A 23,442-nucleotide genomic window follows, 5' to 3' on the forward strand; every position below is an offset into this window, starting at 1 on the left:
ACTAGCCTCATGCTGCAATCAATCATCTTACAAACCCTCGTCAACATTCCCTTTCTTAGTGTGCTTACAACACTCAGCATTTCTGGAGGGTCTAGACCCCTTGTTAGGGAGGGGCTGGAAACACAAGACCAAATACTGTATAGTAAAACATGTCTCCATCACTCCTGTGCTCGGGAATTTATAAGGGTTTGAGGAATTCTCTTAAGAATTAAGGAAGGATAGCCAGGTGGAGGTGACTTTAACCCCAACACTCAGGAGACAGAGGCAGGTGGATCTCCTTGAGTTTGAGGCCAGCCTGATCTACAGAGTGAGCTCCAGAACAGCCAGGGCTACATGGAGAAACCCTGCCTTGAAAAGAAAAGTTAAGGAGAGGGTAGCTGGAGAGATGGCTCAGGGGTAAAGAGTGCTGGCTGTTCTCCTGGAGGACCTGGGTTCACTTCCCAGCACCCACATGACAGCTCACACCTGCCTGTAACTCCTGTTCCAGGGGTCCCAACAAACATACAGCAGGCACAACACTACTGCACATAGAATAAAAAATTAAATCATTAAAATATTAAAAAAGAGAGCAAATCTTTCTTATTGAGGATCTTGACTTTGTTTGCTTAGAATAATTCAAGTCCCTACTTAAATCTTTGGAGTAATCAGAAACTTACAACAATCAAGGCAACCAGCTTTCTCCTGGCTTTAATACTGAAAAGATTTGATGGTAATGTTTTATTATTTTTTTTATTATTATTTTACTTATTTACTTTTTGGTTTTTTGAGACAGGGTTTCTCTGTATTGTTTTGGAGGCTGTCCTGGAACTCGCTCTGTAGACCAGGCTGGCCTCGAACTCATAGAGATCCGCCTGCCTCTGCCTCCGGAGTGCTGGGATTAAAGGCGTGCACCACCAACGCCCGGCTTGATGATAATGTTAATAAAAAAAAAAAACAAAACCTGCCCCTGGCATGACATGATGGTGCATGCCTGTAATTCTAGCAAATTGGGAGGCTGAGGCAGGACAACACCTGTGAGTTCAGAGCTAGCCTGGTAGGTTTCAGGCTACTCTGAGGTGTGATTGTGGTCCACTGTGTAAATCAAAAAAGCGGAAACAAAGCACTCTGCCCCCTAGTGGCGAGCAAGTGACTTGTGCTGCCTCTCGTCATTTGGAGTGGTGGTGGCTTGTTCTTTAGGGCAGGCCACTGGGGCACACCAAACTGGATGGCAAGTGTGACTTCACCTCAGCCTCCTGCTCTTTGTCCCCAGGGCTGCTGCTCTGGAAAAGGAAGTGGCTGGGTTTCGGGAGAAGATCCACCACTTGGATGACATGCTCAAGAGCCAGCAGCGGAAAGTTCGGCAGATGATCGAGCAGGTAAAGGGGGTCCCTGTGTGCATCCCACGCCCATGCTTTCCTTACTCACTCCCTGGGCAGCTGAGTTTAAAACTGCTGCGGGAACACTCATGGAGTTCAGGCATTGCGCTCCCTCTGTCCTTCCCTGACACTGTTTTCGCATTTAGTTTCCCATTGGAAAAGGAAAGAAGCTGGTCTCACTTACACTCTAAATCTTTTTGGTAAATGAGTCATAATAAACCCAGTTGTCTCTGAAGACCGTCAGTGTGTGCTCTGCCTGAGTTCCACCCTGCTGCAAGACCGTTTTGAGGCCCTCAGGTTCTCCCTGAGCCGGGAAGGATCATTTCCTCCCTCTCAGCCAGCCCCTTTACATGTGCTTGTTTCCTGCCGTTTCTCATTGTCCAGAACAGTATCTATGATGTGGTAAGCACTCTGTAAATGTTTCCTAGACGGATGAATAAATAATTCACACTTGCAGAACCCGAAGGACTAGGTTCTGCATCGTCTGCTGTGCACTTTGGAATTACGGATGGCACTTCCTCTCACTCTGCCAACCCTGAGTCTGGCTTCATTAGTGATGAAAATAAAGGTTTTATAGAAACATCAATGAAATGTGAGAGGAGCAGAGCTCTCCCTTGGACTCTGTTGGCTTCCCTCAAGTCAGGGTGGAGTTTGGTGAACATGTACTGAGTCTTTGCAGAATGAACTCCATGGTTTTTTGTTTGTTTTGGTTTGGTTTTTTTTTTTTTTTTTTTTTTGGTTTGGTTTTTTTGAGACAAGGTTTCTCTGTATTGTTTTGGAGCCTGTCCTGGAACTCGCTCTGTAGATCACAGAGATCCGTCTGCCTCTGCCTCCCAAGTGCTGGGATTAAAGACGTGCACCACCAACGCCAGGCTGAATGAACTCCATGTTTCTTTCGTCTCCACAGCTCCAGAATTCAAAAGCTGTGATACAGTCCAAGGACAACACCATTCAAGAGCTCAAGGAGAAAATTGCCTATTTGGAGGCTGAGGTTTGTGTATGCGACGACCCCCAACAGGGAACTGGGCTCTTGAGAAGCCTGGGGGGGGGGGGAGGCTGATCCAGTCTATCAGGTGCTTGGAACCCAGTAGCTGGGAGTGTTGCTCCATGGTCAGTTGAATCGAGAGCTTCCAGGGAGCAGCTGGCAATGGTAAGGCCTGTCCCTGCCTGAGAGGGCAGAGCCTCATGGTGCAGGCCACCCCCAAGGCACATCTTGACCATGTGAGCTTTGCTGACAGCGGAGCCTGCTTTGAAGGAAGAGGGCACATTCTATAGTTGGCGTCTCCTCCGGGGATGGGCTCAGTCAGCTATCAAGGTGACTTCTTAGTCTAATTTCTGCATTGCTGTAGAACCCTCCCTGTTTGTTGACCGCCTTCAGGTCACTTTGCAATCTCCTGTGTGAAGATCCCTGTAATAGGGAAGGCAGGGTATTTAGAGAAAGTATGGTCTAGAGTTAAGATACAATATGCTGGGGAGAAACAAAACGAAACCAAATTTGTATAGGCCAGAGAGATGGCTCAGAGGTTAAGAGCTTGCTGCTCTTCCAGAGGGCTTGAGTTCAGTTCCCAACACCCACATCTGGCAGCTCCCAGTCACCCGTACGTCCAGCTCCCGGGCACGTGACATGTTCTTCTAGACCCCGAAGGTACCTTCCTGTATGCGTGTGGCATACACTCATACACATAAATAAAAAGTAGACGTAAAAACAACAAAAAACTACAGATATTTTAAAAACTAGACTGTTGACGAAGGCATATGACTGTCAACTGAAGGCAAGAAGCTCTGCACAGGAAATGTGTGTCCAGGAGGAGTCAGAAGTGGTTAGCGTTAGCGAGGAGCAAGTACCGCAGGCCGAGAGTGATGTTTTAGAGATGAAGGGAGAGGACACCCCTGGCGGGTGGCGTACTGCTAGAGATGGAGTGGACAGGAACATCAGTGCAAGTTAGACGGGGCATGTGGCCGGCCAGAGACACACGGTAACCCGTGCTCGCATTTCAGAATTTAGAAATGCACGACCGCATGGAACATCTCATAGAGAAGCAGGTCAGTCACGGGAACTTCAGCACGCAGACCCGCGCCAAGACAGAGAACCTGGGCAGGTGAGTACATGCGGAGAGTGGGCCCGGCTGGACAGGAGAGAGCGGAGGAAACTTGTGGAGCCCTCAGTGCTGAGGAAGGAAGACTTAAACCCAGCTTTCTGCCCAGTCTGAGTTCATTCAGCAGGCTACTTTCTAGGCCGGGAGGACCATGCCTGGCTTCTGGAAGCATAAGAACCCCTGAGACTGTTTGTCAAATTTATTTATAATATTTGCACACTGCAGATTTGTACATATGTTTACATGTTTCTAGAGGAGGGTCTTTTGTTTCTAAGAGATTCACAGAAAGGCCTCAGATCTTGAGGGAAAATCAAGAACCTCAGCTATACCCACTTTTCAGTTGTTTAACTACCCCTGTCCTTGTCACCCTGGCCACCAGATAAATATGTCATGTCACAGTCTCTCCTCCATGTTACTGAAAGTCACTGCTTCGAGCTCTTAGAACACAAGAGATAAGTCAGCCCTGACGGGTAGCGTTGCAGAGGCACCGTGGAGGGGAGGCTCTGATGTGGCCACAGCAGCTCAGCCCTCAGTGTCTTCGCCTTTTTCTCCAGCGTCAGGATATCCAAGCCTCCCAGCCCCAAGCCTATGCCTCTCATCCGAGTGGTGGAAACCTGAGCTTCCGGGGATGGATGCCGCTGTTGCTGCTTGGACCTGCAGAGAAGCTCACCACCCCTGTAGGCTGTTGATACTGACTCTGACTTCCTGACCGTACCCTGGTGACCCCAGGTCTTGGGCTCTGGCCCCAGGCTCCTGTCCTCTGCTTGCTGGCAGGTGGAGCAGAAGCGTCTGTCTCCTCGGGACATTGCAGGCCTTGGGAAGACACTCTCCTGCTAGCAGGAACAGGACAATATCCTTATTCCCAGTTACCGTTTTTCCCCGTGTAACAGGGCCTCCCTGCTGTGTACACTGGAATCTAGCTGCCCCAAAGCCAGGCCCTCATCAAGTCCAGAGAAGTGACAAAATTTGTCTCAGCCCCCAAACGGATGTACAGTGATTGGAGCAAGTCCTGAGGGAGTCAAGTTCCTTCTGCAAACACGGCTCAGTTCTTAGCAACAAACTGTTTGTTTTTCTACTTGGCTCCACCCTTGTGCCCCCTGTCCAGGGGCCTCCCACAGACAGCCAGTGGAGGTAGCTGGCCAGGCCTGGTCTTAACCAGTGAACCTAAACTAGATAGCCTTGCCTTTCTAGGGACAAAGGAATGTCCATTCAGGGAGCAGGTTTTCAGCCGGAAGGTTCTTTAGGCCATGAATAGCTAAAGTGATTTCTCCCCGCTGTGGAAGCCCTCAGTCTTCAGGAGCTCCCCTGTGGTGTCCTGAAAAGCACACCTCAGTCTTCCCGACCCAGACCTAGAACTGCTTCCTCATCAGTCCCAGCGAAACCATCACTGTATTTATTTTGTTAAGTTATTGCTGGTTTTGCTTACATCTCGGAGTTGATTTAGTACCAGTGTTCTGCAGTCTCCTGCCGAGGTGTTTGGGCTCACCTGGACGTGGGGAGAGTGTTCCGGTTGGCTCCCCGGGCCTTCCCTCTAGCTGCTGCTTTTCCCTTCTTCCTCCTGGGTCTGTCCCCAAGTATAACAATCTGCAGTCTCCTGCAAATGTGTGCTGTCTGGGGAACAGGGCAACCGGGAGCCTCTCTGAACCCTTCCAGCCCGTAACAATCTGTATCCCAGCCCCGAATGACCCTGCAGCTCATTGCGTTTCCTGTAGTGTGCTCTAGTACTCTCAAGAGCATTCAAGCTCCTGAATGTGCGGCCATAGGAGCAGCTTGCAACCAGACGCCTTACATTTGTGTGTTTCTGTGTCAGGACCAGGCAGGGCCTGGCTTTGTCTGTACAGTATCCTGAGACTCCAGACAGTCTCTCCACAGAATGAGGGTGTGGAACATGATCTCCATGCCCCTTCAGATTCTTTCCCTGTCTGTGACACAGTCCTTGTATGGTGACTTTAATAAATTATGCTAATATGCCTCTTTGCTCCATGGGCCTAGTCTCCTTTTATTTCTTGGAGAGGATGAAAGAACATAATATACCATCTCTTGAAGGTGGCATCTTTTTGCCAACATCTGAGTTTTCCAACTCTCTCAGACTGTGATGTATGGGTGCTGTGAGATTTAGAAGTTACAAGCCACCAGGTCCCGTGGTCTCTAACCCTAGCTTTGACCCTGTCTGGGGCAGTGGCCTTGTGGAATCCTGAACTTGGCCATTCTGTGTCCTGATTTGGAGGAGCACTGCCCAGCGTTAAGGGTCCTGAGCCTGCGCAGAGGGACGCCAGTCACGGCAGAGGCAGTCACAGCAGAGCTACGTGAGGGGCTCACAGCCTCTGCAGAAGTGGCAGATCCCTGGAAATGCTGACCGCAACTCTTCAAGGCTTTATTAGTTTCTGGCAGTCTCTGGATATCACTGGGTTTGTAAAGCATTTGCCACACACACACACACACACACACACACACACACACACACACACCCATGTTTCTGTCAGGAAGCCAGTTGGCTGCAGGGCCAAACAAGACATAGCTGAATTTACACAAACTCTCCTGGGCCAAGGAAACGGGAAACAACACTCTGCTGTTGCCTGGCCCCTGCGGTTCCCCTTTCTCTTTCAACTGTGAATGTAGCTTTTCTTCCCCTGCTTCCTCAACTGATTCACGACTAGGGCATCAGTGTGCTCTGGAAACATTCCGCCCCAGATCTGGATCTGTCTCCTGACTCCCGGGCTCCTCTTGCCCTGACAGCCTTGCTTGGCACGGGTATATGCAGACTGCTTGTCTCAGGATATTAACAGGGTGGATAGAAGCAGGGTGGGGTTGGCGAGTGTGCCAAGAAGCCTGGCCTGGCTGGAGGAATGAGTGTGCTGCCCTGCAGGAAAGGGAGGCTCTGCTGCAGGGCCTGCTGGGCTCCATGGGAGGAGCAGAGATGTGGGGTACAGATAGGAGGTGGGCAGGAGACATTCTGGAGACCAGAAGCAAGGCTCTAAGAGATTCTTTAGACCAAAAGGAAAGGGTATGTGTATGGAGGGCATCTTTGGTGTCTGCTTCCTATGCCACTGTGTGCCGCTGCTAAGAAGAGCAAGGCCTAGGAGGATGCAGAGAGTGGCTGGGCAACCCTCAGCATCTGGACAGCTTCCAGTTAGAGATGGGGCTGAGGGGGTGGCAAGCTCCTGGCTCCAGCCGTCTTTATTGCCTGTGCTTTGTGGTGCTTTAAGCCAACTCCTGTGTGCTGCCGCGAGGTCTGCCTCTCTGGGACCTTCGCCATGAGGGTGTTGAGAGCTGCCCAGACACGCAGCCATCGTTGCCAGCCCCCTGTAAACGTGGGCCACAGGCCTGGAGTGGGAAAGGAGGCCCACAGGAGCACTTGCTCCAAGCCTTCACAACTGCCTGTCTTCCAGGTCTTCTATTGCCTTGCACTGAGCGGGAAAGAGCCAGGCAGCACATGCCGTTTTGTTCAGGCGGAGCAGGTTGGCCTCAGCTGCTTTGGAGGGCTGAAAATTTAAGGGCAGCCTAGTCAACTTAGTAAGACCCTGTCTCAAAAGTCTCAAAATAAATAAAAAAGAAAAAGAACCCTGATCGTGGTGGGCACGCCTTTAACCCCAGCACTCGGGAGGCAGAGGCAGGTTGATTTCTGGCCAGCCTGCTCTACAGAGTGAGTTCTAGGCCAGACAGGTTCCTAAGGTTCAAAGATGATTTGTTCATTTTTCTTTGTGTCTCTGTTTCTTTGGTCTCATTATGTAGCTCAGGCTAGCCTCATAGTCACCATCCTCCTGCTTTTCCCACCCCCACTCCACGTGCTGGGATTTCAGGTGTGCACCACCACGCCTGCCTGGCTTTGTCCCTGTTTTAAATCACTGTTCACGGTTCACCGTTGCACCGTGAAATGTTCCCACACTGAGAAGGTAACTTACTCTAACGGGACAGGCTGATGCTCTGCATCGGAACAACCGTGTTCCCCCCTCGTCAGCTCCTGGTTCTGAGCAGCTGTTTTCTGTGGGGCCTGTGTGATCGTGAGTTCTCTGCTTCCTCAGAGCCACACTGCTGAGCTGGTGCCTGCATCTGTCTGTTCAGGCTATGACTCACCAACAGCTGTTAGCCTAGGGCCCTTGGCCTCTTTTCCACGCTTTGGTTTAGAGCTTTGACTTTGCAAGGGGCAATTGTTCCCTCTGCCCTGTCCCAATTATAAGCACGTGACCTTGAAACTCAAAAGCTGGAGACCCAGATATCTCCCCTTTCCCAAGGAAAATGCATTTCCAGACTGAGGATGAAAGAGGCCGTTCCTAGAAGTAAGTACTTTTGGGCCCCTGAGGCTGACTTGGGACTCTAAGATGTGTGTAACCTTTATGCTAGAATCTCTTTCCCTGGAACTCTGTGGACAAAGAGATTGAGGGTAGATGGCGGCAGGATAATTAATTTCCCCACAGGGCGCTGGTCACCAAGTCTTAAACCACAGGACCTCAGAGCACTGAAGGAAGGAAATCATTAGTCCTTATGACCTGAGCTGTCACAGGGCTGGCTCTTTCCTCCCTGTCACTGGGGTTCTGGGCCCTCTGTCTGTCCTGTAACTTTTGATGTGGTTTTTCGTTTTAACTGACATGCTATGTAAAATACATTATTGGGGGGGTGGAATTTTTGCAAAACAATGGCCAATAAAAAAAAATGGACTTCTCTCCTTGGCTGTATAATCTCAGGGTCAGGAGGCCTGTAATCAGTTTTCATCCACTCTGTCCCCCTTTACAATCTCTCCCTTCCTCCTTCTTTTCCTCCCTTCATCTCTCCCTTCCTTCCTTTGACAGGGTCTCATGTAACCCAGGATGATCTTGAACCCTGATTCTCCTCCTATGTCAGCCTCCTATGTGCTACAACAACAGGTGTGAGCAATTGAGCGCATCAGACTTCAGTTTCTCTGCCTTCTCTTAGTAGAATCATAGCCCATCACACTAGACATTTTCAGCCAGTTTTGACTCCTCTTTCCATTTCATAATCTAATTATATCTGGGTTGTCAACATGCCAAAGTTCCCTCTATTGAAAAATCTCCCATGTGGACTGATCCATGGTAACAACCCACCCTTAGCCAGTCTCCTTAAGGCCGGATTACTCCTGAAGCCGTGCCTTGCTGCCTTGTCTCTGGTTACCATCAAAGATGTATTAGAACCTTGTCTAAAAGTACCAAGTACTTGCCTAAGGCAGCTCACTCACAGCTGCCTGCGATTCCAGCTTCAGAGGATCTGGTGCCTCCGGCCTCTGCGCACAGACCCACACACATAATTGCAAATAATAAAAGTAAGTCTTTTAAGAAAAGAAAATACGGAGGTTGTTATTGCTAGGGGATGGAGAAAAGAGGTAAAGGAAGAATTTTAGCAATAAATAAGGGGCTGGAGAGATGGCTCAGAGGTTAAGAGCACTAGCTGCTCTTCCTAGAGGTCCTGAGTTCAATTCCATACATGGTAGCTCACAACCATCTGTAATGAGATCTGGTGCCCTCTTCTGTCATGGAGGTAGAACACTTGAATACATAATAATTAATAAATCTTAAAAAAAAAAAAAGAAAAGGAAGAAAAACCCACCCCTTTTACATGTTGAATCAAGTGCCATAGGACAGCGCTGTGTGGGGTGGGTGGGCTCCAGAATCTTGTTGGGTAGCTGAGGCTTTGGTGAACCTCTCAGTGTCTCTGTCTGAGGCAGTAAGACATCTTTTATTTCCCAGGTTAATTGTAGTGACATTTTCCCCGAACTGTCTCCTACCTTATTATCCCACCTAACATGAGATCTCCAAGGGCAGGACCACACTTGTTTTACAGCCCTTCCTAAATCCTCCAAGGCACAGTGCCCCCCCAAGGGGGAGGCGCTTAATGAATATGTACAGAAAAAAAGAACTGTGACCTGTCTTGAACTATCCTGACCATGAATTCCGTGGATCCTTAGTAATCCTTGTTTATGTTTATCAACTAAATGTTGCCACTGACTTTTTTTGTGTATGCGTTGGTGTTTTGCCTGCACGCATGACTGTGTGAGAGTGTCAGGTCCCCTGGAACAGGAGTTACAGATGGCGGTGAGCTGTCATGTGAGTGCTGGGAATTGAACCTGGGTCCTCTGGAAGAGCAGCCAGTGCTCTTAACCACCGAACCATCTCTCCAGCCCCAGCCACTGTCTTTTTAACTTCATTACTTAAAAATAATTTAAAAACTCAGTTTGGGCTAAAATGTTCCTTTGTGATCTTGATAAAAGCATTTTTTATTTTACTTTATGTGTACAGTTGGTTTGCCCGCATGTGTGTCTGTGCACCAGTCCCCTGGAGCTTGAGTTGTCTAATGTCCTACTATTTGTCAAGCCTACCTCTCTGTCAAAGGGTTTGCTTTGCTTTCTGTGTGGTTCTCAGACCCAGGGCTTCATACACTTGAGGCAAAGGCTCTACAAAATGAGGTGTGTCCCAGTGTCTTTAAGCTTTGCTATTTTTTCCCTGCTTATTTTTCCAGATTAATTTTAAATAATTATATCCTAACTCTATAGTATATTGAGTTCACTGTAACTGCACAGCCAAAAAATAGATAAATTTAAAAAATTAAACAGCTTCATAAATTGGTTGTTCCCATCCAAGGAAACTTTTTGGTTTTGTTTTAAAATTGTGTGTGTGTGTATGGTTTGGGGAAGCAAGTTAAATTATCATTGTATATCAGATTACAAGTATAAATTAAAAGACATATAATGAACCAAATTTTTCTTTATATAGCATTTTAAAATATAATCTCATTTTAAATGAAATTGTATGTGTACAGTTACACTCGTAAGTATGCTAGCTAAGTCAACAATTGTACAGCAATGAGAAATAAAGGGGCAAAGGTAAGCGTAAATGAACATTCCTGAGTTCCCTTGTCTCGATGAACATCAAAGCCAGCCAACCTTAGCTCATATTCACTCCCTGCCTGCTAATTCCTAGGCATTTAAAAAGAAGTATCTGTTGTTGAGACAGGGTCTTACTGTGTAGCCCTGACTAATTTAGAACTCTCTATGTAGATCAGGCCTGCCTCTAACACACCCCTGCCTCCCGAATGCTGCAATAAAGGTGTGTGGCGCCACGACAGGTTCTGATTTTTCTTTTCTTTCTTTCTTTTTTTAAAGATAGGGATTCTCTATTTTAGCCCTAGTTGTCCTGGCAGAGGCAGGCAGATCTCTGTGAGTTTGAGGCCAGCCTGGTCTACAGAGCGAGTTCCAGGACAGCCTCCAAAACAATACAGAGAAACCCTGTTTTCAAAGCAAAACAAAACAAAAACACAATGTTGTTGGGTTGGAGAAATGGCTAACTGGTTAAGAGCACTGGCTGCTCTTCAACATTTGATTCCCAGCATCCACATGGTGGCTCACGACGGTCTTCAGCTCCAGCCCCAGGGGATCTGACGCCCTCTTCTGGCCTCTGAGGGTACCAGGCATGCATTCTGTGCACATACATATAGGCAAAACACCCATACACATACAATACAATGATAAAGAATTTTGTCTACTGTCTTAGTTGATCCCAGAGGATGAGAAACAGATAGCTTGTGTGTCCCAGTATCCTCCTTATGGAAGAGTCAAATGGCAGGCACCAGCAATGAAGAATCTCATCTGTCACCTGCCCTTGCATTTGGTCACCCAGCAGTAGTGAGACTGTGTAGCATGGAGCTGAGAGAGATGTGACGGGCTTGCTCGTCTTATGTCTTCTTTACCAGCCACGCTAGTTGGAAACATTAGTAAATGTACTGAACTAGGCACCATCGTTTCCCATTTGGCAGATGAAGAAGCTGGGACGCAAAGCGAGCAAGTCCTGTGTCAAAGGACAGACAGACGACAGACAGACAGACAGTGTGGACAGAGCTGGGTCACAGGCAGTCTGGCCTCGTAGCCCAGTGTTCAATGCTGTGCTTTATTCCCCCATGGCTGAAGCAATGGTGTGTACAAAAACATATGTAAAGGGGGGCTGGAGAGACGGCTCAGTGGTTAAGAGCACTGGCTGCTCTTCCAGAGGACCCGAGTTCAATTCCCAGCACCCACTGGCAACTCACAACTGTCTGTAACTCCAGTTCTAGCTGACCTGGCATCCTCACACAGACATATATGCAAGCAACATCAATGCACATAAATAAAAATAAATTAATTAACTAAAAAAAGCATATGCAAAGGGACTGGAGAGATGCCTTTGTGGTTCAGAGTACTTGTCCAGTTCCTAGCACCCACATGGTGCCTCACTATCATCTATAACTCCAGTTCCAGATATTCTGAAGCCCTCTTCTGGCCCCTATGGGTACTGCACATGTGTAGTAAATAGATCTTTTTTTTTTTTTAAGCCGTGTGCAAGGACCATGTGTAGCATAGAGCATGTCTGGCACACTGTGGACACTGAATACATGAGTTATTATGACTAAATATTTCTGAGAATTAAATGTGTTAAATATGGCTATAGGGTTACAAGGGAAATTCAGAAAACCTGTCCTTAAATTGCTATTAATCTAAGTAGTGCCATGAGATATCTGTATGCCAACAGGCAAGCAGTCACATGCACACTTCTGAAGGAAAACTCAGAAATAATACAGTCCAGCTTTAAGGAAACAGAGCATGAAGATGGGTGCCGGTAAGGGTGGGCGTGGCTATGGGTGGGCGTGGACAAGTGTGGGCTACTTTAAGTTAAGTTGGGACAAGAACAGGATCCGCAGTAGAGGGCTTGTTCTTGTAGGAAGAGCAGAAGAGAAGTGTCTACCCTGAGCTGGCATAGCTTAGAGTCCTGAGATGTGGAGAGTGAAATGCAGAGATACCCTGCTTTCCCAAGCCCCTCCTGAGCCTTTTGGCTCACCTGGCCCACCTAAATTCACAGTTCTTTGTGTGTGTGAGGGCGCTGGGGACCGAGCCCGGACCTCACACATTCTGGGCAGAGCTTTGCTACTAAGCTGCGTCCCCAGTGAGCCCACATTAATTTTTTTTTTCCTTTGAGGCTTTATTTCCAGGTGCATTAGTGTTTCGCTTGCATGTATGTCTGTGCACCACGTGTGTGTAGTGTCCTCAGAGGCCAGCAGAGGGCGACAGATCCCCTGGGACTGGAGGTTCAGATGGTTGTCAGTCACCATATGGTGCTGGGAATTGAACTTGGGTGTGCTGGAAGAACAGCTAGTTCTCTTAACCACTAAGCCTTCTCTCCAGCCCCTTGTGTGTTTTTTTTTCCTTTTTTAAGATGGGGGGGGGCGCGCACGCCCGCTCCATGCATGTGCACCTATGTACATAAAAAGGCAGGTGCCTGCAGAGGCCAGAAGGGGGCACTGGATCTCCTTGGAGTTGGAGTTACAGGTGGCTGGGAGCCCCTGACACCGGTGGTGAGAACCCAGCTCCAGTCCTCTGCCATGGCAGGAAGGAAGCACTCATAACTGTTGAACGCCCCTCCAGCCCTCGAGTCCCGAGTTCTTCAGTGCCATTGTGTCTTTTGAAGAGGTGACCATTTCTCCTTGCCTGTCCTCTAATGAGTGCGCGTGGGCTCCGTGCCTGACTCTTTCTCTAACCTCACTGTGTCCTTACTTGAAAGTTCTAACCCCTCCCATTCTCTCCAAAAAACGGTGGTGCAGGGAGAGCTAATGTCCTCTCAATAAAGAGTTTTGTGAGCCACTGGAGGGACTCTGCACCCCAGGTTGAAACCAGTAGAGGGCAGCATGTCCTTGAGCACCTGGGCAGGTGGCCACTATGAGCCCCGTAGGACAAGCTGGAGGTCTCAGGAGTTAAAGCAAAGGGCAACAGCTGAATTAGGATGTTTTTGCAAATTAGGTGCAGCACCAGAAGAAAAACGTAAGGCATAAAAAGAATTTGGATTGTAGGAAAGTAAATGTTTTCTGTTTTGTTTTTAATTTGAACACATCTCCCTGTCCTAGTTTTGGTTGCTTACTTGTGTCATCAGAGGCAGACCGTTGGGCACATTTTAGAGGCTGGTATCCATTTTGGTAAAATGGAAACTGATTTTAAGATCTCATTTGTAACTAGACAGGACGGGACACGCCTGCAGTCCTGCGGGTGGAGGCAGAAGGATGCGGAATTCAAGGACATCCCAACTACATATCAAATCGGAAAGCAGCTGGGTTGTGTGATACTCTGTCTCAAAACAGCAACAAAAAAGATCTCATATACACCTGGCAATGGTAGTGCACGCCTGTAATCCCAGCACTCAGAAGGCAGAGGCAGATGGAGCTCTGAGTTTGAGGCCAGCCTGATCTACAGAACAAGTTCCAGGACAGGCACGGCTACACAGAGAAAAAAAAGAAAGAAAGAAAAATCTCATTTATAAGACTTGGTGTTTAACCTCCTTTGAAAGTCCCTGGAGAAATGCCAGTTCATTTGCTCATATTAAATAAGTTTTTGCTCATGAGAGAATTGGTTCTGGAAGTTTCCAGAAAGCTCTGTTAAGCCATAGACTTTCCCCCTTTTTTTCTAGAGAGAATGGTGTAGCTGGGATTCTCGTGTGCTCACTGGATGAAGATCACCAGCCTGAGCATGCTCAGGGGAAAACTCAGTGTGGGTGGTAAGGAAGGCTGGGGGCTGGCATGGTTTACCCTGCCAGCATGTGGTAAGGCGGCTCACTAGTCTGAACCCTAGGTCCCACTTCTCTCAAAATGTATCAACTGTTACATTTGTATAATCACAAGCTGCCTGAGGACTCAATCTGGGTGTGGTGGCACACACATAATTATATGCCAGCACCTGAGGGAGTGAGGGATAGAGGATCCAGAGAGTAAGGTTGGGGGCTGGAGAGGTGGCCCAGTGGTTAAGAGCATATGTTGCTCTTACAGAGGACCTGAGTTCAGCTCCCACTATCCATATAGGGTAACTCACAACTGCCTTTACCTCCAGCTCTAGGACACCCAACACCTTCTACTGGCCTCTATGGGCACCCACACTCATGTGTGCAAACATGCACATACACACACACCAAGAAAACCACACATTAAAAAAATACATTTTTTTAGCCTGGTGGTGGTGACACATGCTTTTAGTCCCAGCACTTGGGAGGCAGAGGCAGACATATCTCTGTGAGTTCAAGGTCAGCCTGGTCTACATAGTGAGTTCCAGGACAGCCAGGACTACACAGAGAAACCCTGTTTCAAGAAAACAAAAACAACAACAACAAAACAAAAACAAAAAATACGTGTTTTTTGAAAAGGGAGTTCCAGCTTGGGCTAGGGGCTCAAATCACTTGTCTTCTGCCCTTCACATGAGCACGTTCACTCCCAGATAAAGGATGAAATGGCAAACACCTGCTCAAAAGGCAGGACCACTTGAGATCGATGCCCGGAACCCACGGAAAAGCATAGAGAAGCAGCTCCACAAAGTTGTCCACAACTACGCTGCCTTGTAATCTCGTAGAGACCCACGGAACCACGGAACAGACTTAAGGATGTGATGGATGCATAGACAGATAATGTTGCTCACTCAGCAACAACGTGCTCTCCTTCCTCCCCAGGCCATGGAAATGTGAAGCTGAGATTAAGTCTTACTCACTCTGGTGTCTGGACTTCTGCTACTGTGCGGGTTGTTTTCTGAGATACCAAATATCTTTCCTCACTCTTCTCTGCTGTATGTTTTATCTTCTTCCAATCCCTACTCAGAGGCCAGGAGAGACAGATAGTTTGGTGAGGGGGTGGGGGGATCTTTTGCTAAGGCTAGTGACCCGAGTTTGATCCTGGGGATCCTTGTGATGGAGAGAACTGACTCTTAAAAACTGTGCTTTAAATAGTGTAGAGACCACCTCGAATGCCTATTCCTGATAGTGAACTTGATGTCTATAATGATCCTGGAGCCTTCATCCAGTGACTGATGGAAGCAGAGGCACAGTTAAACACTGAACAGAACCCAAGGAACCCAGCGACAGAGAGAGAGGATCGAAGAGCAAGTTGGCAAAGAATGTGCTGGCAAAACCAGCAAAGACAGCTGATCCAAACAGGGGAGAGCTCTTGGACCCCAGACCGACAGCTGGGAGGCCAGCATGGGACTGATCCAGACCCCCTGAATGTGAGAGTCAATGAGGAGGCCTGGGCAACCTATGGGGTCCTGAGCAGTGGATCAGTGTTTATCCCTCGAATAGTAACAGACATCGTGTGTCCATAACACAAAGAGCGATGCTCTCTCAACCTGGACTCTTGGGGAGGTGCCTGGACCCTACCCTGAATGAAATGATAGACTCTAGATATCCCCTATGCGGAAGGAATTGGCAATAGGGTGGGAGGATGGGGGGGATGGAGGGTGCAGGAGGACGGGAGGGAGAGGGAACTGGGATTGACAAGTAAAACAAGCTATTTAAATTTTTTAAAAAACTGTGCTTTAACTTCCACACTGACACTATAAATCAAAACAAACAAAACCATGGAGCAACAAAGCAAAGGGGAGACTTGCTTGTTACCAAGGCAGGCGACTTGAATTCAATTCCTGGGACCCATATGGTAGAGAGAAGCCATTCTCAAATGTTGCCTTCTGACCTCCACAGATGCACATGGCAGGAACACACCTCCCAAACAAACAAATAAGGTTAAAAACAAACAGTCCTACAGAGTAACGGCATATGGCATATGCCTGTAATCCCAGTTCTGGAGAAGAGAAGGCAGCAGGGACAGGAGTTCATGGTCAGCCTTGGCTACATACTAAGTTGGAAGCTAGCTTAGGCTACATGAAACCAGTCTCAAACACCAAAACTAAGGGCTGTGGATGCAGTTCGATTGATAGAGTGCTTGCCTAGCTTGCACAAAGCCCTGGGTTCAGTTCCCTAGCACCCCCTAAAACCAACCTATGTGACAAGTTTGAGGCTAGCCTGGTATAAATGAGACCCTTTTTCAAAAACCAAGGGCACCCAAACAGCTGGTACCTGTTGGTGAATCACGGCTCCCCAGGATGTCAGACAGTGTTTATCACCCTCCTCTTCTCCGGTGTCCCCTCAGCACCCGGCACACAGTCTCCCACTCTACAGTACCTGTCTGTCGGTCATCTTGTCTGCCTCTAGCCAGGCTGAGAAGACCTATATGGCAGGGGTTGACTGTCTCCCTGTGCCGGCTCCGGTCCAGTGCCTAGCGGCTGGTGGGTACTGCACCAGTGTTAGATGAACCGCCGTGAACTCGTCTGTGACTGGCAGGGTGTTTTACAAGGCGGATGTCCTGGATCACTGAAGAAAAGATAATGGCTCCTGGAGCGAGCCCTGAGGCTCTTGCCTGGCACCAGGAGCTGAATGGAGAGAACTGAGTGCTGAAATTTAATGTCTGTGCCCTGGAGGGCACATATTATTTAGAAATGATGGAGCTGGGTAGGGTGGCTGGCACCTGTAATCCCAGCCAGTTGGGAGACACAGTGGTTATGAACTCCAAGCCAGCCTAGGCTATGTAGTGAGAGTGTCTCACAAACCACAACCAAGTGCCAGATTAGTGGTGACATAGTAAGTTCCAGGCCAGTCAGGGTCACATGGTCTCAGAAAACCAGCACCAAACAGAGCAGAAAACTTGATAGAAGTTGAATGAAACATATTTTACACCAGAAGATGATTAAATGAACTGAACTTTTGAGGTGGGGTGGGGTGGGGGCTGGAGAGATGGCTCAGTGATTAAGAGCACTGACTACTCTTCCAGAGGTCCTGGGTTCAATTCCCAGCACCCACATGATGGCTCACTAACTAAAGCTGGGCAGTGGTGGTACACACCTTTAATACCAGCACTCGGAGGCAGAGCAGGCAGATCTCTGTGAATCCTAGGCTAGCCTGGTCTAGAGAGAGAGAGTTCCAGGACAGGCTCCAAAGCTACATAGAGAAACCCTGTATACAAAAACAAAAACAAAAACAAAACAAAAAACACCCAACAACAAAAACCTTTCTCAGAGTGTGAGTGAGCTCTATGGCTTGAGTTCGAGGGGCTTAGTCAATGATATTTCCTAGGAAAATTGTCTGGAATTACTGGATTGAAGTAAATAGGCAATCTCTAATTCCAGGTTTATAAACTAGGGCCAGATAGGTCTTTTGTTCAGCTTTGGGCAGGGGACATAGGCTGGGTTTCAGCAGGGTCCTCTGGAGTGTCCTGGAGCTCCCTGAGAGTGCCTGTTGGGTCAGATCCTCGCTGCCATTCTGAGTATGGCTCACACAGCTTTGCCTCATTGTAGGAGTGAACCCCACAAAGCTATCCGCCCAACAGGGCGGGGTCAAGGTAGATAAAAGGAAGGAAAAGGAAAAGGGTCTTCCCTTTTCTCCTGGAAACCAGCCATGCTTCTAACTCCTGGTCTGTGCTTCTCTCCATTCTTCTGTTTCTAAAATTCCTTTAAAGCTTTTGTCATTCTACGTGGAAATTCAATCCCGCTTCTGACAACCATTCTGTAAAGGAGAAGCTTTTTCCTTGAGAGGAGCCTTCCCGCCCACCTGGTTCTAGATCCACATCAGTCCCAAATAAACACACAGGAGGCTATATTAATTATGAAGCTATTGGCCTTGCTTGTTTCTTACTGGCTAGCTCTGACTTAAGTAATTACCCCATAATTGTTAATCTAAGTATTTCTTTTACCAGAGAATAGTTCCGGCCTTCCTACCTCCATGGCATTACATCTTGACTCCCTTGTGTTTCTCCTTCCCAGAGTTCTCCTGGACTCCTAGTCCCTCCTATCTAGATTCCCTATAGGCCAGACAGTGCTTTATTGCCAAATGCACAGGACTTCCCCAACACCTCATGAGCAAACTTCTGAGGGACTGTAGACATTAATACATATATGTTGTCAGTAAATAGACTTTTCGAGAACTGAAAACACCCACCCAGGCATTGTGCCCGGGCTTCTTTGTGGCTCAGAGACTTCCTCTCTGCCTGCCTGTCCCAAAGTTTCTTGGCATAGATATGAAGTGAGCCAGCTGTGTTGAAAGGGGACAGAAAACAAAGGAAAAAATGAACAGGTGGACTTCAAGGGGAATTGGAAGTGAATATGACAGTTGATTCCATTCTGCATACAACATTCCCTTACAGTGCTTTTGTTATTGTTATTTAAAATTTTAAGGGTGGTTCTTGCATTGCATTTCAGTCAAAACTGAAACTGTAATTGGGTATGGTAAGCACTCACCTGTAATCCCAGGACCTGTAAAGCTGAGGCAAAGAATGTGAAGCCATTGAGAACCCATCTCAAATAAGAATAATAATGATAATGATAATAATAATAATAAACTCTAGGGATGGAGAGATGGCTCTGTGGTTAAAAAGCACATGCTGTTCTTCCAGAGGATCTGGGTTCAATTTCTACCTCCCATGTCATGTGACTAGCAATCACTTGTAACTCTAGCTCCAGGGAAACCTAATGCCTCTGGCCTCTGTTGGCACTGTATTCATACACATATTTACATAGAGACCCACACACATACACACAAGTAAAAATAAAAGAAATCTAATAATAATAATAAACCACACATCTTAGTTACTTTTCTACTGCTTTGACAAAATACCATGACAAAGGCAATTCATAAAAGAAAGCATTTACTTGAGGCTTGCAGTTTCAGAGGGTTAGAATTCATGACCACCGTGGTTGCAAGCATGGCAGCAGGCAGGCAGGCAGGCACTGGTGCAATAGCTGAGAGCTCACATCTTGAGACTCAGGCTCAAGGCAGAGAGAGCCAGCTAGAAATAACATGACTTTTTGAAATCACAAAGCCTGCCCCTGGTGACACACCTCCTCTAACAAGGCCACACCTCCTAATCCTTCCCAAGTAGTTCCACCAGCTGGGGACCCTTCTCATTCAAACCACCATATCCTAGCACTCGAGAGGCAGAGGCAGGGGGCAGAATTGAGGTTCAACATGAGTTTGAGATCAACCTGGTCTACACAGTTCCAGACCAGCCAAGTCTAAACAGAGAAACTCTGCCAGTAAACAAATCAAAAGAATAAATAAGGCTGGGCACGGTGGCACATGTCTTTAATCCCAGGTCTCAGGAGGCAGAGGCAGGTCGGTCTCAGTGAGTTTGAGGCCAGCCTGATCTACAGAGTGAGTTCTAGGACAGCAAGAGCTGTTTCACAGAGAGACCCTGTCTCAAAATGCCAGGATAGATAGATAGATAGATAGATAGATAGATAGATAGATAGACAGACAGACAGATAGATAGATGTATGAAAAATTAAAAAGCCAATGAAACCCAGCTGCAACTCTGAGGAAATCAGAAGATGGCACAAGGCTGGCTGATGCTGGTGAATGTTATCACTCACAGATAAAGGTGGGTGAAGTTCAGCATAAATGGTTGTTAGAGACAATCATGAACTAACTCAGTTTTCACGCTTAGAGGAATTCTCTTGCTTTATATCTTGCATATTTTCACTGCTTCCTCTATGTAGCCCGGGTTGTCCTGGATTTTTCTCTGTAGACCAGGCTGGCTCAAACCCACAGAGATCACCTACCTCTGCCTCCTGATAAAGTCTCTCTTATTACGGTAGGTTTATATGACATAAACTTTAACCTTTAATCAATTTTAGGTGTGTGGTCGTGTCGTTAACTACTTTCTCAGTGTTGTGCAATCACCCCACTCCCCGCCATCTCCAGCGCTCATTCACATCTTTCCCAGTGCAAACTCGGTGCCTCTTAAAGCTTCCCTTCCCTTCCCTTCCTGTTCCTCCCTTCCTCAAGTGCTGGCAGCTACCATTTCACTTTCTGTCCACACCACACACAAAAATAATCACGTCATGCTAGAGCTGTAAACTTGTCTTTTGTAACTGGCTAATTTCATTTGGCAGTGTCTTAGGGCTTTCATTGCTGTGAAGAGACACCATGGCCATGGCAACTCTCATAAAGGAAACATTTAATTGGGGTGACTGGCTTACAGTTTCAGAGGTTCAGTCCGTTATCATCATGGCGGAAGCATGACGGTGTACAGGCAGATATGGTGCTGGAGTGACAGTCCTTCCCTTTTGACTCAGAGGCAACAGGAAGTCGACGGACAGTCACACTGAGAGAAGCCTGAGCAACCTCAAAACCCCCTCCAACCATGACAACTTCCTCCAACAAAGCCGCCATTCCTGATAGTGTCATTCCCTTTGGGGGCCATTTTCTTTCAAACCGCCACGTATACCATCTTCGAGGTTTACCCTGTTGTGTAGTGTGTATTTCATTTTTTTTTAATTAAACATTTTTTTGTAAGAGTGGTCTATAAACTCTTATTTTTTATTTTTGAAGTACCTGCATGAAGCTGACGAGGCATCAGGGGACAGTTTATCCAAATACCCCCTTCTTTGTATTTCAGAGCTTCAGTTTGGTTCTGGTATTCACTGGGAGCTATACATACAGTGACAGGTCTACTTTAAGCCCCAGGAGAAATCTTGACGGAAACTAGACAGGGTAGTAGTTTTTGTTTTTGTGTGTCTGTTGGTTTTGCTTTGTCAGTGCTTGGCTTAGTATATTGACATGAGACAGGAGAGAACGCTGGAGAGAGGCAGCTGCTTGGGAGCTTGTTTGCTGTCCTTTCTGTGTGAGTCTGGCCTGCAGGTATGTCTGAGCAGCACTTGCAGGTCTGGACCCTCAGATGTCAGACAAGGGTGTGGGATGCTATGGAACTGGAGTTACAGACAGCTATGAGGCACTATGTGGATGCTGGGAATTGAGCCTGGGTCCTCTGCAAGAACAAGTGCTCATAACCACATGCGGCCAGTTCATTGATTTCCAGAAGCTTGCATTCAGCTTGGGAAGGGAAAGCCCAGCTAGAACCTTGCTGTTGTGTTCTAAACAGGGTTGTGCTGACCATAAATGCAGTAAGGAGTTATATTGATTTTTCTTCTGCTGTGTGACGAATTATTACAGACTCAGCTGCTTAAAACTGCATGGGCCTCTGCTCAGCTCGCACTGGCTTCAATCAAGGTTCAGCTGAACTCTTCCTTTGTGGAACTTGCATCTTCTTCCACATTTCTGCTTGTTGGCAGAATTTCAGGAGGTTACGTGATGGGGAGACCTTTTTTTTTTAATGCTATCCCCAAGAGCCACTCAGGTCCTGAAGTCCCCTGAACATTTTTCACATATGTGGCTCTCCTCTTAGATGGTTTTTGACCTTCCACAAAGCCAGCAGGACCAGTCTTGCTAAGAAGGAACATTACATAATGCAGCAGAACCATGGGTGTGGCAAATCTGTCACCTTTGACATATTTTATTGGCCAGAGCAAGTCACAGGCTCTACTCACCTTCAAGGGAGGGGGTTACACAAGAGCATGACTCATTAGGGGGTCATCTGGAACTGAATTTGCCTCAGGAATTTAGAAAAGGAAAAAGTCCAGTATAGCTGGAGTCTTCAGGGACGCTGGAGAAGACTCCAGCTAGGGCTTGGATGGGGAAAATTCAGAGCAATAGACAGCTAAAACATAAGCCAAAAGTTGTGTGAGCAGAAGTGTAGAGGTGAGCTTTCCATGTAAGTGTCCCTGCTCCAAGGGTGATGGGAACTATGGCCTCTGCAGGGCACAGCGGGAAGGAGGACAGGAAAGAGAATGGCCTGGCTTTGGTCAGAACATTTGGGTTCAAGGTTCAGTTCTTGGGTTAATTAGCAGCGTGCCTGTGGTCTGCTGTTATCTGAGGCTAGTTTCTTGGGATGATTTCTGTTTACACTGTTATTGTGAGGGTAAACTGAGCTCTGAGGTAGGATGTGCTCTGCAAACTATGAGTGGGCCAAGTCCGACACTGAAGACTGCCTCTGTGACTTCCCAGACTCCACTCTGCCTGAGTGACCCTCCCCACGCCTCCCACCCCTCTTAACCGTTCACTGAGTTCTTTCCTCTTTGAGTCTTCAGCTTGGTGGCCAGAGGGAGGGTTTCCTGGGCTCTGCTGTCAGCACTCAGCTTAGCTCACTGTGTGGTCTACCTCAGTCTGTCATCTATCACCACCCAGAGCCAAAGACTCCCAAACCCGTGCTGTGGCCCAGTGTCCAAACAATAGTTAGACGACTCCTCGCACCTCTCACAGGCTCCTCAAGTCCACCTGGCTCCGAGGAAGCTGTCCCTCCTCTTCCTTCCTGCGCCTCACCTTGGGGCTGTGGACCATCGCTTCCTCCCAGGCTCCAAGTCTCCCTCTCCCATGTCTCCCTCCTTGAATCCCATTAAGCCTCCCACATCACTGCAACTGAGTTTTAATTATCTATCTCAGTTCATTCTCCACATGTCCTGTATCGTGAACTTCCTGAAGTGCAAGTGTGATAACATTTGGATAATCTACTCAAGAAGCATTGGAAGACATTGTTAGGCATGAAATTCCAGTTCCCAGGCACAGACAATATCCAGTCTCTGGAGACTCCATCTGAGTCCCCCTGCTCTGTGCCCTCTGCTCCAGTCCTACCGAGCTGCATATTCTCACACTACACAGGTGGCCTTGTAGACCTCAACATCCCCCACCACCATGCTCCGTGCTGTGAACTCTTCTAATATGGCCTCACCTTCAGGTGCTTGACGGCTTCTTCTACTAGTATGTACAGGCCTCTGTCACATGGCTCATTGTGATTTTACTGTTAGTATTGTTTTGTCTTTTGCTATCTTGACTGCTAGACTATGAGGTTTTTGTTGTTGTTTATTTTATTTTATTTTTTGGTTTTAGAGACAGGTTATCTCTGTAGCTTGGAGTCTGTGTTTTTACTTGCATATTCTTCTTTTGCTTTTTGTTTTTCGAGACAGGGTTTCTCTGTGAAACAGCTCTGGTTGTCTTGGAACTAGCTCTGTATACCAGGCTGTCCCCGAACTCAAGAGATCTGCCCATCTCTGCCTCCTGAGTGCTGGAATTAAAGACAGGTGCCCTGGCTCTAGACTGAGCTTTTGAGACATTGTTTCATGTAGCCAAGGCTGGCCCTGAACTCAGTATGTAGCTGAGACTGGCTTTGAAACCCTGTATCTTCTTGTCAGGTGTTGGGAATACAGGTATTCCTGCATGGGCTTGGCGACTTATTTACACACACACACACACACACACACACACACACACACACACACAGCCTTCTTCTTCTTCTTCTTCTTCTTCTTCTTCTTCTTCTTCTTCTTCTTC

The 23,442-nt window shown here is 47.5% G+C and overlaps 1 protein-coding gene and 1 long non-coding RNA gene across 4 annotated transcripts in view; both read left to right on the plus strand.

Annotated features, from left to right (window-relative positions):
* Tuft1 (tuftelin 1) overlaps positions 1 to 5,434 on the plus strand; it is a 44,706-nt gene extending 39,272 nt beyond the window's left edge. For all 3 annotated transcript variants that reach the window (XM_005087714.4, XM_005087713.4, XM_013126438.3), the window contains 4 exons: positions 1,250 to 1,355; positions 2,263 to 2,346; positions 3,354 to 3,454; positions 4,006 to 5,434. In XM_005087714.4, the coding sequence (XP_005087771.1) occupies positions 1,250 to 1,355; positions 2,263 to 2,346; positions 3,354 to 3,454; positions 4,006 to 4,069 (355 nt within the window). In that variant the 3' untranslated portion in view covers positions 4,070 to 5,434. The remainder of the gene's footprint in view (positions 1 to 1,249; positions 1,356 to 2,262; positions 2,347 to 3,353; positions 3,455 to 4,005) is intronic.
* Positions 5,435 to 5,910: 476 nt separating this feature from the next.
* Positions 5,911 to 13,818, plus strand: LOC121142414. Its single transcript, XR_005879432.1, has 2 exons — positions 5,911 to 7,728; positions 13,437 to 13,818. It is a non-coding gene; the product is annotated as an uncharacterized LOC121142414 (long non-coding RNA).
* Positions 13,819 to 23,442: the final 9,624 nt, after the last annotated feature.

The sequence above is a fragment of the Mesocricetus auratus genome, unplaced genomic scaffold, assembly GCF_017639785.1.
Source record: "Mesocricetus auratus isolate SY011 unplaced genomic scaffold, BCM_Maur_2.0 Super-Scaffold_100009, whole genome shotgun sequence".
NCBI classification, from domain to species: Eukaryota; Metazoa; Chordata; class Mammalia; order Rodentia; family Cricetidae; genus Mesocricetus; species Mesocricetus auratus.